The sequence below is a fragment of the Urocitellus parryii genome, chromosome 7 (assembly GCF_045843805.1).
Source record: "Urocitellus parryii isolate mUroPar1 chromosome 7, mUroPar1.hap1, whole genome shotgun sequence".
Taxonomy (NCBI): domain Eukaryota; kingdom Metazoa; phylum Chordata; class Mammalia; order Rodentia; family Sciuridae; genus Urocitellus; species Urocitellus parryii.
The window spans coordinates 147,200,348-147,215,667 of NC_135537.1; the positions used below are offsets into that span (position 1 = coordinate 147,200,348).

The 15,320-nt window shown below is 45.9% G+C and overlaps 1 protein-coding gene across 1 annotated transcript; it reads right to left on the minus strand.

Annotated features, from left to right (window-relative positions):
• Nucleotides 1-10,240: 10,240 nt before the first annotated feature.
• On the minus strand, nucleotides 10,241-13,709 carry Ccl16 (C-C motif chemokine ligand 16). The gene is made up of 3 exons (XM_026380264.2): nucleotides 13,524-13,709; nucleotides 10,922-11,042; nucleotides 10,241-10,522 (listed from the first exon to the last, which is right to left on the minus strand). Exons 1-3 carry the CDS (start codon nucleotides 13,591-13,593, stop codon nucleotides 10,375-10,377), a joined length of 339 nt encoding a protein of 112 aa, XP_026236049.2. The 5' UTR covers nucleotides 13,594-13,709; the 3' UTR covers nucleotides 10,241-10,374.
• Nucleotides 13,710-15,320: the final 1,611 nt, after the last annotated feature.

The window sequence follows — 15,320 nt, forward strand, 5'->3', positions numbered from 1 at the left end:
TTACAGTCCATTTCAGTTCTTCTTGGTCCTCGGGAATGGTTTTAGCTGAATTAAATACTCTTAACTGTGAGCCCATATAAAAGAAGACCATTTACTGCTTTTCTACTTGGTGCATGGACTAGCAGAAACTAGCTGGAATAGACATTTGCCCATAATTATTATTATTTTTTAAAATATTTTTTAGTTGTCTATTGTGCCTCGCCAGGGTAATTTCTGCTGCCCAGGATAAGCCACCTGAGAAAATACAGTCTGAAATAATTAGTGAAGAAATAAAGACAGAGTCAGAATTATAGTTTAAAGGGAGCACCTGATGGAGTCTTCCAGTCCTGGTAGGAGCTAGAGCCAAATAATTAGAAAATGGCTCTGTTGATTTTATTTAAGGAGGTATGGCAAAAGCAGAATAAGACTTCAGGACTGGAATCTTGCTTCATGATGTCTTGCAGTCAACAGGTTGATTGGCATCTTGGCAGGCTACACCTGAGAGACTGTGTGGCTACAGCAGGTCACCCCATCTCTGGTATTAAGTGGGACCTGACAGACCGAATAGAAATTCACATCTATCTGGGCAGTCTTAACCAGTGGGATTGCCACTGGAAGTTCCAGAATACTGAAATCCGCCCAGATAGATTTTTCTATTCATTGGGCTTCTAGGCCAATTTGGTCCACACATAGTCTCCGGACGGCTCTCGACGGTTGTCAATGAACCTTTATTTTACTTGTTTATATGCAGTGCTGAGAATAAATCCAGTACCTCACATATGCTAGGCAAGCACGCTACCACTGAGCCACAACCCCAACCCCATTTGCCCATTCTTGTACATCTGATTGCAATGAAGAAGGCCCATCAGGCATATTTTATCTCACCTATGGTAACTCACTTTCCTTTAGCACTTTTTTTTAAATACCTTTGTTTATTTATTTATTTATTTATTTATTTTTAAGTGGTGCTGAGGATCGAACCCAAGGACTCATACGCGCTAGGTGAGTGCTCTACCACTGAGCTACAACCCCAGCCCCTCCTTTAGCACTTTAAAGGTGCTGTCCCATCGTGCTCTGGCCTTCATGGCTTCTGACAAGGAGTCTTCGTCATTCAAATAGTTATTTTCCTTGTAACACCTCATTTTTTCTCTCCAGCTTTCAAGATTTTATTTTTTGTTTCTAGCAGTTTGACTTTGATACACCTAAGCATGAATTTCTTTGAATCTATTTTCTATGGGCTTTTCTGGCCTTGACTTTGTAAATTTGTGCCTTTTACCAAAGTTGGGAAGTTTTCTGTCATTATTTCTTCATGTTTTCCCATTTTATTCCTCTCACTTTCCTTTTTGACTCCAAGTATCCATGGGTTGGAACTTCTGAAAGAGTTTCATAAGTCCCTGAAGCTATGTTCATTCTTTTCTGATCTTTTTTTCTTGGTTGCATAATTTCTATTAACATATTTTCAACTTTATTGACTCATCTCCATTCTGCAATTAATATCATCTAGTTAATTTTTAAATTTTTAGGTATATTTTAAGAAGTTTGAGCTCTTAAATTCTATTTCTCTGTTGATAGTTCCTGTCTTGGCATTTATTATGAACATATTTTGCTTTACTTCACTAAACACACTTATAATAGCTGTTTTAATGTCCTTGTCTGAGCTGGGTGGGCTTTAGTGTATGGTGGCATGTATCTGTAATACCAGCGACATAGAAAACTGAGGCAGGATGATTGCAAATTTGAGACCAACATCAGTAACTTAGTAAGACTCTGTCTCAAGAAAAATTTAAAAAGGATTGGTGGGGGCCAGTGGATGTAGCACAGTGGTAAAGTATCCCTGGGTTCAATCTCCAGTCCAAGATATAAGATAAAATAAAATGAAAGTTTTGTCTGATGATGCCATTATCTGGTTCATCTTAGAGTTGACACACACTGATTGTTCATTTCCTGAGACTGGATCACACTGATCAAAATTATTGGAATAATTTTGGATTGTACCTTGGACTTGTGAATATTAAGTATGTAGAGACTCCAGATTCTGTCATATTAAAGATTTTTTTTCTGTTTTTATTTCAGCAGGCTATTAACTTTTTAGAGACAAATTGCAAACTTTCATGCTTACAGTGGATGGCAACTCAGAGTTTAGTTCAGTTCTTTTAAGTTTTGGCTGTAAGCTGTTTCAGTTTTACTAGTCTGTAGGGTTCAGGAGTCAACTAGAAACCTGACTCATTGGTCTGAAGATACCACAGTCTTCCCACTAGAGTGTTAGTCAATCCTGGGGTATCCCTCACAACAACCGAATTTCCCTCCAACCCAAAGCTACAAAAAAGTAGGAAGTCACTCCATGCCTGTCCTTCTAAAATCTGCCTGCTTTTGTAAGTCTTTCAAATTCTCAGTTGTATCTTTAAATTTTTTTCCAGTATTTGTAGCTTTTACTTGCAGAATGACCAGTCTGTTAGGTAGAAGCAGAATTTGGGGATTTGGGATGACCAGTATAATAAGAACTTTAATAAGATTCTTATTAAAAATTGCTTTTCTTGGACTGGTGTTGTAACTCAGTGATAGATTGCTTGACTAGCATGTGTGAGGCACTGGGTTTTATCCTCAGCACCACATAAAAGTGAATAAATAAATTCAAAAGTTACAAAAAATGCAATCTGTTAAAAAAATTGCTTTTCTTAATGGTGGCTCATGCCTGTAATCCCAGCTACTTGGGAGGCTGGGGCAGAGGATTTCTAGTTTGAGGACAGCCTGAGCAACTTGTCAAGATTCTATCTCAAAAAATTAAAAGAGGGCTTGGATGTTGCTCAGTGGTAGAGTCCCCCGCTCCCCCACACAGAGAGTTTCTTATCATACAGTAAAAAATTATATTTTGCATTCCTTACCATTGCCCTTACTCTGTTTCATTCATCTTTATAGAACCTGTCTTTGTTGTGTGTTTGTGTATGGTCTCTTTTCTCTTCAACTAAGGTAAGCTCTATGAGTAGGATCTTTATCTATTCTTGTAGTCTTAGTGAGGACTGAATACTTCAGCTCTCTGCAAGGGGAGAAAGCAAGGAGAGGCGGAATGATGGGGGCACCAGCAGGAAGCATCTCAGTAGCTGAATTTACGGGTAAGTGGTCTTTAATACATTAAACACCGTAGTTTCCTAGCTCTTTAAAGATTAGAGACTAGTTATGTGGCTATAAACCACTGGGTGGCGCTGCCTACCAAATTTCCTAAAATCAAGTCAGCCTAGAATTGCTTTTCAGCCACTCTAAATCTAAATCCTTACCATTTAAATCTAAATCTAAATCTAAATCTAAATCCTTACCATTCTCCAGAACGCAGCTTAAAATGCTAAATGCCATCTTTGTCCTGAACCCTGATTGACAGCCAAAAAGGCTCTATGAAAATGACTTCTATTCCTCCTGCCCTGGTCTTTATGTGAATTTCATGAATAGATGTTTGGGGAAGTCACATATGCAAAAGGCCCTGGATAGGAAGGGTTCTAGTTGGAAGTGGCTTCTGCCCAGCAGCCTTTTCCAGCTGGATCCAACTGGCTTAAGCCATGCATTGGATGTAATAAATGGACTTCTCTCCTTTGCATCTAGGACGGTGCCAGTTATATCTTGTTCTTAGGAGAATTGGGAAACTGGTCACTTAAATCATCTGTGTTCTGTGGTCCAGATGAGAAACCCCATGTGTACAGTCCAGAGAGAAGGACTCCTGTTTTGGTCAGAAGGCAAGGGAGGAGAGGACGGGAGGTTCTGGTGTGTGCTCATGGTGGAAATAAGCGTGTTCCCAAATGATGTCTTGGTTCTGTTGCTCACCATGTGATTCTGTTTCCAGCTTTTCCTTCGCTGTTATAATGGACAATGTGGAATTGAGAACTGTCGTCCTATCTTGTCTTTCTTTTACTAGAGAGAACTGGGCTCAAGCAGCCTTTGTAGGGGAAGGGAGCAGCTCTCCTGTGAGCTGGGCCTGGTAGTAGGCACTTAGCCTATCCTGATGTGTGTAAATCTACCAATTACCTACAATCATGAGGATCTCAGTCTCTGTTTCATAGCAAAGAAAACGAATGCTCAAAGCTGTTGGATACTTTGCATAGCAACATGCTCCACATTCTCACATCTTTAAAAATTCTCCCTTCAGTCCACACCTGCCTCCGGTTGCTTCCACAAAATCTTCTTAGAGTTGCTCCCAGTGCTGCTCCGACTTCCACAAACCCCATTCCCTCTCCCACCCATTTTGGTTGGGCTTTAGATTTGCCCCTGAAACTTCTGATCAAAGTCACGGATGGCCTCCATGGATCAAATCCAACGGCCCGCTCTCTATTCTCCCTTATCCCCTGTAGCACCCACCACGTTTGGCGATTTCCTGTTTCTTGCACCATTTCTTCTTTGGGCTCCGGGCTTACCACACTCTGCTACCTTCCTTGCTATCTCACTGGCCACTTGTCCATTCCAGTTTTGACTATCCCTGCTCTGCTCTACCACTAGATGTCTAGATGCTCCTGGGGGAGCCTCTTACCCATTACCCACTCCCTCTTGCTGACTCCGGATGGTCCCATGGCTTTATATCTCCAGCCTGAACTTTTCCTGGCACTGCAGACTCAGACAGCCAACATCCCACTCCGCGTGGCCACATGGAGCGTTAACAGGCATCTCAAGTTAACACGAGCAGACAGAACTCCCGATACCTCCTGTCCCCATGAGACTTCCCCTTTCTGTAAATGGCACCAACAGCCATCTGGTTGCTCCAGCCCAAGCCTTTCTCAATATGTTCCCAGTGGATCCCTCAAACATTTCCCAGATCTACTCACTTTCTTCTGCCTCCATCCCGCCCACCCTGGTCCAAGCCACCATCACTGTAGTGTGGACTGCTGCAGTGGCCTCCTCACTGGGCTCCTTGCCCTCAGCGATCCATCTCTGTATGGCAGCCAATGCTTCTTTAAACATGTAAATCAGAGGATTTCACTTGACTGCTGAAACAATCCCCGTGGCTTTTCACCTTTCCTGAAATAAATTGCTCCCTCCTTGTTTTGAGTGGCCTAATTTTGCCTTCTTTTTTAAAGTTTTAGTTGTGTGGACACAGCACCTTTGTTTATTTATTTATTTATTTATTGGGGTACCGGGGATTGAACTCTGGGGCACTGAACCACTGAGACACATCTCTAGCCCTATTTTGTAATTTATTTAGAGACAGGATCTCACTGCGTTGCTTAGTGCCTCGATTTTGCTGAGGCTGGCTTTGAACTTGTGATCCTCCTGCCTCAGCCTCCTGAGCTGCTGGAATTAGAGCTGTGCACCACTGTGTTGTAGCTATATATTTATTTTTATGTGGTGCCGAGTATTGAACCCAGTGTCTCACATGTGCTAGCTGCAAGTGCTCTGCCACTGAGCTATAGTCCTGGCCCCTTTGCCTTCTTTTATATCAGCCTGCTCTCCTCCTCCTCCATGCTCCAGCTGCCCCATCCAGGTGCCAAGCGAGTTCCTGCCTCAGGGCCTTTGAACAGGTTGTGCCTTCTACCTGGAAAGTTCTTTCTTCCTGTATGCTCTCATGGCTGATGCATTTAAGGCATTCAGCTCTCAGGTTAGATGTCATCTCCCCACTGAGTTCTTTGTCACCACCCAATCTAATGCAGCCATTCTGGATTTTGAGAGCAGTTTGATTTTTTTTTCATTTTTATCAATTCTAGAATCCAAAGTTTTCTTATGATTTCTGTGTATCCCCAAGGACTTACTTCACAGTTCTCAATCTCTAATCCCTTGTTCTGGGGATACTGGTCATGTGTCACATGTACGTTACACTGGATTTGGATTTATCTCCCTCTTCAATTTCCCCAAAACCACTCCAAATGATTGATGGAACTTTTGAGAGCTCCGGGGAGTAGGGTGTATTTGCTGTTCATTGCAGTCTCCAGCCTTTTCCTCGATTCCTTGCTTTCTTTCCCCTGGGGCTCTCAGGGGCAAAACTCCCTCTTTTTGGCTCACTCAGAGCAACTTCATTCTCTTCCTCTGAAGTATCTGCCTCGGTCTGTAACCATGTTCTGGGGGCGTTTCCTACTTCAAAGAGGGTTACCAGTGCATTTTCTTGACCAAAGGTCTTTCTTTCATCCATGGGTAAGATTCTTCAATTTTCTTCCCAACTTCCAGTAGTAGGGACTGAATCCAGGGCCTTGCACATTGTTAGACAAGCTCTCTACCTCTGAGCTATATCCCCAGCCCTTGTTTTAGCTTTTTGGAGAACAACAGTGTTTTATCTTTTTTTGTAATACTTGTTCAAGACCCTGTGCTGGGGGCTGGGGATGATTGCAGCAACCTTTTAAGATATCAGTTCTATTTTGCAAAAGAGAAAACTTGGCTCAGAGAGATAAGAGCCCTGCTAATACATACTGGGCTCTGGAGAGACTCAAGGAAACTTTCTGCATTTTTGCCCATTGCTTCTTTAAAGCTTTCTTGGCAGGAGTTAAAGGACATTTGCCCGGGGGCCAAGCTCTCCAGGTAGTCCAGGTCGGGAGAAAAGCCTCAGGTCTGGAGCTACTGCTTCCTCAGTCAGGTGACCCCAGTCTTTCCCACACTCTAGGAGTCTCAGGCTTATGTGGATTTGACTTTTGTTTTGTTTTGTTTTCTTTTTTTAAGAAAATATGGCCCCCAAGTTCTAGTGCCAGATATGCCAGAGACTCATACTGTGACATTGGGCACTTCCGTGTCCTTCTCTATCGTCTAGTTCCTTTATCTTCACAATGAGGAGAATCTCTTCCCTGACCCATACCCTATGGTCCTAAGGGAACGTCAGATACAGGGAGAAAAGGGCCCCTCTGTGAAGCACTTACTGTGTGCTAAGTACTCCTCACATCACCTGCCAATCCTCTCCACATCGATAGGTAGCTACTACCATCCATCTGTTCCACAGAGTGAGGAGATGGAGGCTTAGAGGGGGTCAGTGGTGACCCAAGTTAAGTGGCAGAATTGAGATTCGAACCTGGATTTTTCTATCCAAGTTTGGTTCCAAAGACTTTTAACCATCACATCAGCTGTGTCCCCCAAGTGCCAGCTCAGGCCCCTGGCAACTCTCAATGGCTGCTTACACATGAACATGCACACACGTGCTCTCCCGGGGGAAAGTGTGTGCTCACTTGGCCCACGTCAGAGGGCGAATAGCATTTCTAAAGTTAGCCTCAGGACATCTGGTCATCTGATCCAAATCCTCATGGTGTGGAGAGGAACATGCTCTTGTGTTACCCAGAGTTGCTTTTTCACTTTCTTCTCTTTCTGTCCCAGCTGGTTCCCCCATTTCTGTTTGGGCCTCATTCACCTGGAATTACCCCTTCTCTCATACTAGACTGAAAAAAATCCACTAATAAAGCTCTTACTTTCTACTCCCTCCCAACTGGCCACCTCTGTTCCACAGGATTGACAGCTCCTTCCATAAGCTGGTTGAAGTAGGTGTATATGGGTGAGGTCTTCACTTTAGGATGGCAAGAGCTGGAAATCCCTGTGTGCCAGAATGAGGAGGTGTGTGTGTGTGTGTGTTAAAGTCAGGTACCCATCTTCCTTCCTTGAAAAGAATAGGAATACCCCCCACTTTTTTTGGTATCAAGGATTGAACCCAGGGGCACTCAACCACGGAACCACATCCCCAGCCCTATTTTGTATTTTATTTAAAGACAGGGTCTCACTGAGTTGCTTAGTGCCTCACAGTTGCTGAGGCTGGCTTTGAACTCACAATCCTCCTGTCTCAGCCCCCCAAACCGCTGGGATTACAGGCATGCACATCTGTGTCCGCCTTAGAATAGCCCTTTAAAAAAACACTTAAATGTGCCCATGAATCACCCTTCTGGTTCTGAACCACTAGCCGTTTTTTGTCAAGATATATGTTATGTGCTGGGTGGGGATTTGCTTTTGTATATATAAATACTCAGATTTTTATACTGACAGCTCAACCTTGAACTTCTCTGATGAACAGGATAAAAAAAAAAGATAATGACATTTAATTTCCAACCTGACAGAATCAGGGCCCTGTGCTTCCTGTTTTCAGCCCATTCCTGTCCTTTAAGACTTTGAATCCTAGTTCCCTGACTTTGACCCTGGTGCTGGCTAAGGACTTTGAAACTTCCTCTTGCCTTGGGTGTGCCCTCTGTTGTCGTCCGGCCTCCTGTGTCAATTAGGCCCTTGTCACTCCCCCCACCCCCAACTCATGTCTACTCGGGCCTCTGCAAGCGAAGTTACAGGCCTGACTACGTTGTGCGGGTTAGTGATTCCTTGAACCTCAGACTGTGAGCTCTTGAAGGGGGGCATTGATCATATTTAGCTGTAGCACTTGGGCTCTGTTAGCAAGGAGTGCAGACAGAATTCCTGGAACACTGAGCAGGAGCTCACAGTCCAGGGAAGGACAAAAATAGGTAGCACTCACCTCCTGTGGAGAACAAATGGTAGCCAGCATGTGGGGTAGATTCCTCACCTGCCTCTGAGCTCCCTCTTAAGATAGTGGTGATTGATGGGTCATTGTACACACTCAGGTTGTTTTTGATGCAAGGAACAGAAACCAAGATCTGCTAACTCTGGCGAGCAGAAAGAAAAGGGGGAATACCACAGGTCCACTGATGGGTGATAAGACAAACAAAATGTAGGGTATACGAACCATAGGAATATTGCTCAGCCTTAAAAAGAATGAGGTTCTGACATATTACAGCATGGATGAGCCTAGAAGACAGTATGTTCAGGGAAGTAAGTCAGTCACTAAAGGAAGGACACTATATGATCCCACTTAAATGAACAACCTGGAGTAGTCAACTTCATAGTGACAGAAAAATAGAATGATGGTGGGGGAGGGGAGAATGGTGAGTTGATAGGCAATCGGCACAGAACTTCAGGCTGGGATAATGAGAAGGTTCTGGAGGTGGTAGGGGTGATGCTGAACAACAATGTGAGTATACTCTATGCTTAAAATGATTAGAGTGATGCATTTTATATTAATGTATTTTTTAATGCACACATGAACACACATCCCAGAACTGATCTAAACCAATGAAGGTTACTCCAGGGGTGCTAAGGGCCACTGTGGCCCTTCAACAATTTTTTTAAAAGGAGGAAAAATAGTCAGGGTGCTGGGGTACCTCATGGAATTGAAAGACTAGCCAAAACCCTCATCTTGGAGAAGGGCAGGAAGCAGAGCAGCGTCAGGAACTTCAGGGCAGAAGTTCATAGGTCTCTTCCTTTGGGAAACTGCCAGAATTTCACCTCTGCTGCCTACGCAAGTAGTCTGTTTCTCAGGTTCAAATTTCCAGTCTCTCTGAGAAAGAGTCAGGTGCCATGGGGCAGAGGCAGGCTCATGTATTCCCAACATGGCCACTGGGGGCAGTAAAGAGTCAGTTCGCCAGAATCCAATTCATGAGCCAGTTTTCACCAGTTTGTTTCTAGTAGTCATCTAACTTTAATTGCCAGATTTTGTTTTGTCCACTCAACAGCATTTTTTTTTTTGAAAATGTTGGATTCTGTTGAATTCAGCTCCCTGCTTTTGAGCTGGAGAGAGAGGAGTAGAGAGCAGGGGATATCTACTCTATGTTCCTGTCCTTAGTGCTACCTAACTCTCTAGTGCCCAACCTTGACAAAATTATTAAGGCAATGTAGAAAAGGCTGGGGCGGGGGAGGGGGAGGGGGTGGGAAGACTACTGAGTTTCTTTTATGCTCTCAGGGAAAAGGCAGAAAATTAAGAACCAAATTGGCAATTAAGGACACTTTATTTATTTGCAAGCTTGAGATCTGGATTGAGAGTTTACCCCCAGCCTAACCTAATATCCTTTCTCTGCCTTACATAATTCAGTATGGAAGCTACAGGAGCATGCCTCTGCTGTTGAGTCTGGTATCCTTTGCATGGCACTTTGAGGAAGACCAAACGTGGGGGTGGGGATGCAGCAATGTCTCTGTTACAGGTTAAAAAGTGATTAACATGGATATTTCCGCCCTGGGCTCCCCGATCCCCACCATCAAATTATGTTTTGGAAAAAAAAAAAAAGAATGGGAGAAAAAAATAGATCCAGGAAAGGGATAAGATAAACAGGAAAAATCAAGAGTTCTGTGGGGTTAATGGGCCAAGATTCAGAGACTAGAGATGGTTTGGTTGGTTGGAAACTGGAATATTTAGAACACCTGGTATATAAGTGTCAGGTGAGAAATGGGATGCAGAGCATGAGAAGAACGTGAAAGAGTTTTTTTTTTTTCTTTTCTGAATTGAGAATGTATCTTTCCCTGCCCTTAACTTTGACATTTCCTCCCAAAGTTGAGACAACATTCAAAATACTTTTATTTTGATCATTGACCTGTGTCTTTATGTCTGTGCTACCTCAGACCTTAGGGCTCCTTCCTCCACAGACCTGGGCCTGCATGGAGGCCTTATCATCATGGGGAGCCAAACTAGGGCTGGCCTTTTTCTGTTCTGATGATTTTAACTGAGGCTGAGTTCTTGGGAGGCAGCAAAGGTATTTGGGGATCCTTGATGTAGTCTTGGACCCAACTGTCGTTGGGGTTGGCACAGACTTCTCGGTTCTTCTTGGTGACAAAGCTGTGGAGGCAGAGTTGGATGTCATGGGCTGTGGAGCAAGAAAGGAGGACCAGTCCACATGCCCCCTCCAACTCTCACGGCTCATGTCCCCTATAGTCTCCCTTCAGCTCCTCTATCTGGGTCCCCTCAGACCTCTCTAGTCTCCATCCTCCCTTCTCTTAGTCCCTTCCCCACTCAACCTAGACATTCAGGCTCGGGTTTCACAATGGCTGCCATTGACTGAAAACACAGGTATAAGTGGCGAGATCAGGAATTAAACCCTGGTCCCTGAGATTCAAAGCCCAAACCCTTGGCCACTCCCTACTCCACTGCATGGAGACCTCTTGGTCTTCTGCAGCCCACTCCTGCCCCAGGGTTTCCCTCCCATTTCCACAGACGTCTTGGCAGGCAAGTGCTTACATGATTGCTGGCAGGTGACAGGTGAGGGCCTCTCTGTATCCTTTCACCAGTTTCTGTGGCAGTGTTTTCTCATAGTATGTCACGCAGCAGGAGGCTTGAATGTTCACCCCCGCAGGGTGTCCTGAAGGAATCACATTGCAAGTGGAGCCAGTGAGATCAAGAGGGAGACCAAGGCTGCTTACCTCCATCTCCCATGGATCGCATGCCACTCCTCTGATGGCAAAGCCACCTGTTTGCAGCTTGATGGGTGATAGGGAAAGAGAGAAAAAAAAAATGAAACCCTCCAAGGACACACATGGGAAGCCTTCAGCCTCAGAACTGAGTGTCATCTAAATACAAATGGCGCAGAGACTCATCTTTGCTAGTGAAACTGGCTCACTCTTGTTTACTTGTGATTCAATTTGGCAAATATGTATTGAGCTCATGTCTTTATGGGGGGTAAAAGGACAAGGCCACCGCAAGCCAGGGTAAAAAGAAAGTGAAACATTAAACACTACCATAGAGTGTGGTCCAGGGCAGAACAGACTTCGGGACAAGGTGCTGTGGAAACAGAATGAGGGGGACTGAGCCCAATCTTGGTGGTTGAGGAAGTCCTAAAGCAGGAGGTGGGTGCCTGGATTGGTTTTCAAAAGATGAGTAGGATCTAGACAGGCAAAGGGTTTGTAGGATGAGGAAGAAAGAAAGAGGCCTGAGGTTGGGAGAAGCTCACTCAGTGGATCTAGCCATCGCTGAGCAGTTTGGGGTCTCTGGAGGGAGAGGAGGGGGAGGAGGAAGGATGAGGAGGAGATGAAAGGGAGGGAGAGGGATGGGACACACACTGACCAAACTATGGTGAAATCTGGGCTCCAAACTGGAGGCATTAGAGCTGCTGAGGTAGGGAAGAGGGTGACCAAGAGGAAAAAGTGTACAATTCAGGCCTCAGAGTCAGCTGGGATCAGAATCTTGAATAAATGATTTGAATCATGAGCAATTTTCTCTCTCTCTCTCTCTCTCTCTCTCTCTCTCTCTCTCTCTCTCTCTCTCTCCCTCTTTCTTTTTGTAATATTAGGGATTGAACCCAAGGGTGCTCTATTACTGAGCTCTTTTTAAAATTTTATTTTGAGACAGGGTCTCACTAAGTTGCTGAGGCTGGTCTAGAACTTGAGATCCTCTTTTCTCAGCCTCCTGAATTGCTGGGATTACAGGTGGGGACCATCATGCTCAGCTCTAGGTTTCAGTTTCCTCATCCGTTAAATAGGGATAAAAGATACTTAAAAGATCACCGTGAGAATAGTTGAGAAGATGTCTGACCCAGCCCGGCCACAGAAAGCTCAGTTGGTGCTCCTTAGAATATCATTGAGAACAAATGGTAGTAATGGCCATTCTTCTTGCTTGGAAACAGCCGTTTTCCTTCTCTCTGAGGTTTGCAGGATGTTGGACTTGATAGGTTAGTGCTCTCTTGAGCTCCCCTGACTACTTGCCAGTTGGAGATATGACCCAGGAAGTCAGGCCAGAGACACTCCCATCCCCCAAACCCGCAGAGTGCCAGTAAGTCCTTCTGTGTAGTCTGACCCTGTGTTTCCAACCAGTGACAAACTTTGGGATATCTCAAGAGCGCCCTCTGGCTGATCCATGTTTCAAGAGGGCTATTTTCTTTGAGATCTGAACCCACTGCGTTGGCCTGACTGACGTTCCCAGAGGACATGGTTGTCCCTTCCCACCCACCAGACACACACAGTTCCTCCATAAGTGACTCTGTGTACAGTTCTTTTATAAGTGATGTTCCTGTCCCTGGTTCTCAAAATAGAGTTTACAAAGACCAAGGTCAGTCACCCTGAGAGTATGTGGACAGATTGCATGATGCACTTGACCTTTGCTCCTCTGTGTGTTGATGCAGGCCCAGCCAGGCCAGACCACAAACTTTGGGAGAAAAGATGGGCTGGGGCCACCCAAGGTGTCTACATAGAAGGGCTGAGTGTCTTTGTGCTTTTTTTTTTTTTTTTTTTTGTCACTAGTCCTCATAAATAATGGCAGAGGCAGGGGATAGGGAGTGGGCAAATAGGTCCCAATTCCCCCTCTCTTTGGATCCCAAACCTTTCAACGCTCCTCTCTTTGGTCTTTGGTGGGATAGGAGTGAGAAAGGGGGGCACAGATCTCCAAATAGCATACTTGGCCATCCCATGGAGACTCATTTTGTTTATCTGGAAGTCCTAGTAATCCATGGCAGCCGCTGCAAGGAAGGGGGGTGTCTGGTTCAGACTCCCCACTCCTGGGCTTGGACCCAAGTGATGGCTTCTACGTTCCTCACCCTCATTTCACTTGCCACACTTATTTACTGCACTGCGTTCTCCTCTACTTCTTACTCTCCTCTCCCTGAGACTCCTTGCAGACTCCTCAGGAAACCGAAACTCAGTTTCCTAGACCTGCCCATCCCCAGAAGGTTCTAGATCAAGCCCAACTCTACTTACACAGGGGAGGAATTGAGACCCGTAGCTGGGGCGAAGGCTGGGAGCGGCCCTGGGGCTGGTGTGGTCAGAGAGCTGACAGTACTGTTGGTATCCCCTCTCCGCCTGCCACCGGTTCCCCTTTCTCATCCCTGCCTTACGGGGACCAAAGGACTCACTTGGCTGGAAGTAAGAAGCCGATGTGGTGGCGAGGATGAGGAGAAGGAGGGCAGCCACAGAGACCTTCATCTCTCAGCAGGTCCGGACAGCTCCAGGGGACTGCTGAGTGGAGGTGTCCACCTTGCTGCTGGTCCTCGGTGCTCCCACTGCTCAGCCTTCTGGACTCTGACCACTTCAGGAGGGGGTGGAGGAGGAGAAACAGCTGCCTCTGTTTTGGCAGTGGAGGATGGGCGGGAGCTGCTGAGTTAGCAGGATTTGAATTCACGTGAGGGGAAGATTGGAGGACTGTGTGGCCAGGGGCCGCTGCCTGCCACTTTGCATGCCCCGTAATCCTCTCAATAGTGAAGAAGTGATCACTACTCCAAGGCCGCTGGCGCTTAGAGAGGGGAGGTTGCAAGGGTTGGAGGTGAATAGGCCAGCAGTACCGAGAACCAGATCTCTTTGCTTTCACAGTGTCACCTACCACCATCTCTGGGTTGAGAAGGAGGCAGGGTAGAGCAGTCCCAGTTTGCCTCTGGTGACTGGTCTTTGGGAGAGTGAGCAGGGCCTCCATCCCCAGTCTGAGGACACCTGATTGAGCTCAGACTCTTTCTTGTCACAGGTTATGCTACTAATACTCGGATAAAACAATAAGCCTGATGCCTGGGTCCCCATTTGTTGTTGAGGTGCTTGGTTTGTCTGTGTTCTTATTTATCTCTTTGGACCGTAGACTCTGAAGTGTTTTTATATTTCTAGTTGTTGATGGCCTTTATTTTATTCATTTATTATTTATATGTGGTGCTGAGATTTGAACCCAGGGCCTCACACAGGCTAGGCAAGCACTCTGCCACTGAGCCACGACCCCAGCCCTCCAGAGTGGTTTTTAGGTGCAGCAGCAGTCTGGGTTTTCCAAATACAGATTCACCGAACCCTGCCACCGTGGCCAGTTGTGACCAGCAGAGGCATTCCCATGCTGCCGCGAACCTGACAGGCAGTTTCCGTGGTCCTGAGTTCACTGGGAACTGCACCCCACCCCCATCAATCCTGGGCTCTGGCTGAATCTGCCCCACCGCGTCTTCTCTCTTTCCATTCCCTCAAGACCTGGTCCCAGGTTATGGCAGCAGTCTGTGAAGAGAAAGAAGATGCAGGGGATTTTACTGCTAATGGACTGCAAGCTTCAGAGGCCCAAGGGAAGAGTCAGGAATTGAGGGCAGCAGGAGGCAGGGCCCGATAGGCAATGTGCAGCTGGGGGGGCCTGCTGTTTGCTGTGACTAATTCTAAATAGGAGACACATCTAATGCAATGAGTCTTGGTGGGTCCCAGGCAGTCAGTGGTGGTGAAACTGTGACATCTTCCTAGGAGAGGGAAGGAGGGTCTGTGAGTGCTCCCTTGACCTCTGTTCATTGGAAGTGAGGGGGTCTGAGGAAGCCTGGGTGTGCCTTTAGCCCACTGGCCCCTGCTGGTTGCTGCTTTTGCCCACACACCTTTGTCTGTGAAAGGCTGCTGGCCAGGGCAGGGCGGTCAGGGTCCCTACACCAGGCACACTCTTCCTCCAAGTACACGAATTTCCTCCTTAACCCTGAAGATAAATTTAGGAGCCTATTCTTGGGGCACAGATCTCTTGATTCCTGTCTCATTTTGTCCTTCCTTCCTTCCTTCCTTCCTTCCTTCCTTCCTTCCTTCCTTCCTTCCTTCCTTCCTTCCTTCCATGATGCATCCGTTCATCCATTCATTTAATGAGCACCTGACATGGGCCAGGCTTTCTGCTTGGCCTTGTGGGGGATACAAAACGGAGTAAAGCAAACAGTATAAACTGG

Bases quoted from the DNA above. Each gene is read 5' to 3' on its own strand.
- Ccl16 (XM_026380264.2), bottom strand. From the start codon at position 13,593: ATGAAGGTCTCTGTGGCTGCCCTCCTTCTCCTCATCCTCGCCACCACA. The intron at 11,043-13,523 runs GTGAGTCCTTTG...TGATTCCTTCAG, and splicing joins GGCTTCTTACTTCCAGCCAA to GACACCCTGCGGGGGTGAAC. The intron at 10,523-10,921 runs GTAAGCACTTGC...CTGCCTCCACAG, and splicing joins TGTCACCTGCCAGCAATCAT to CTTTGTCACCAAGAAGAACC.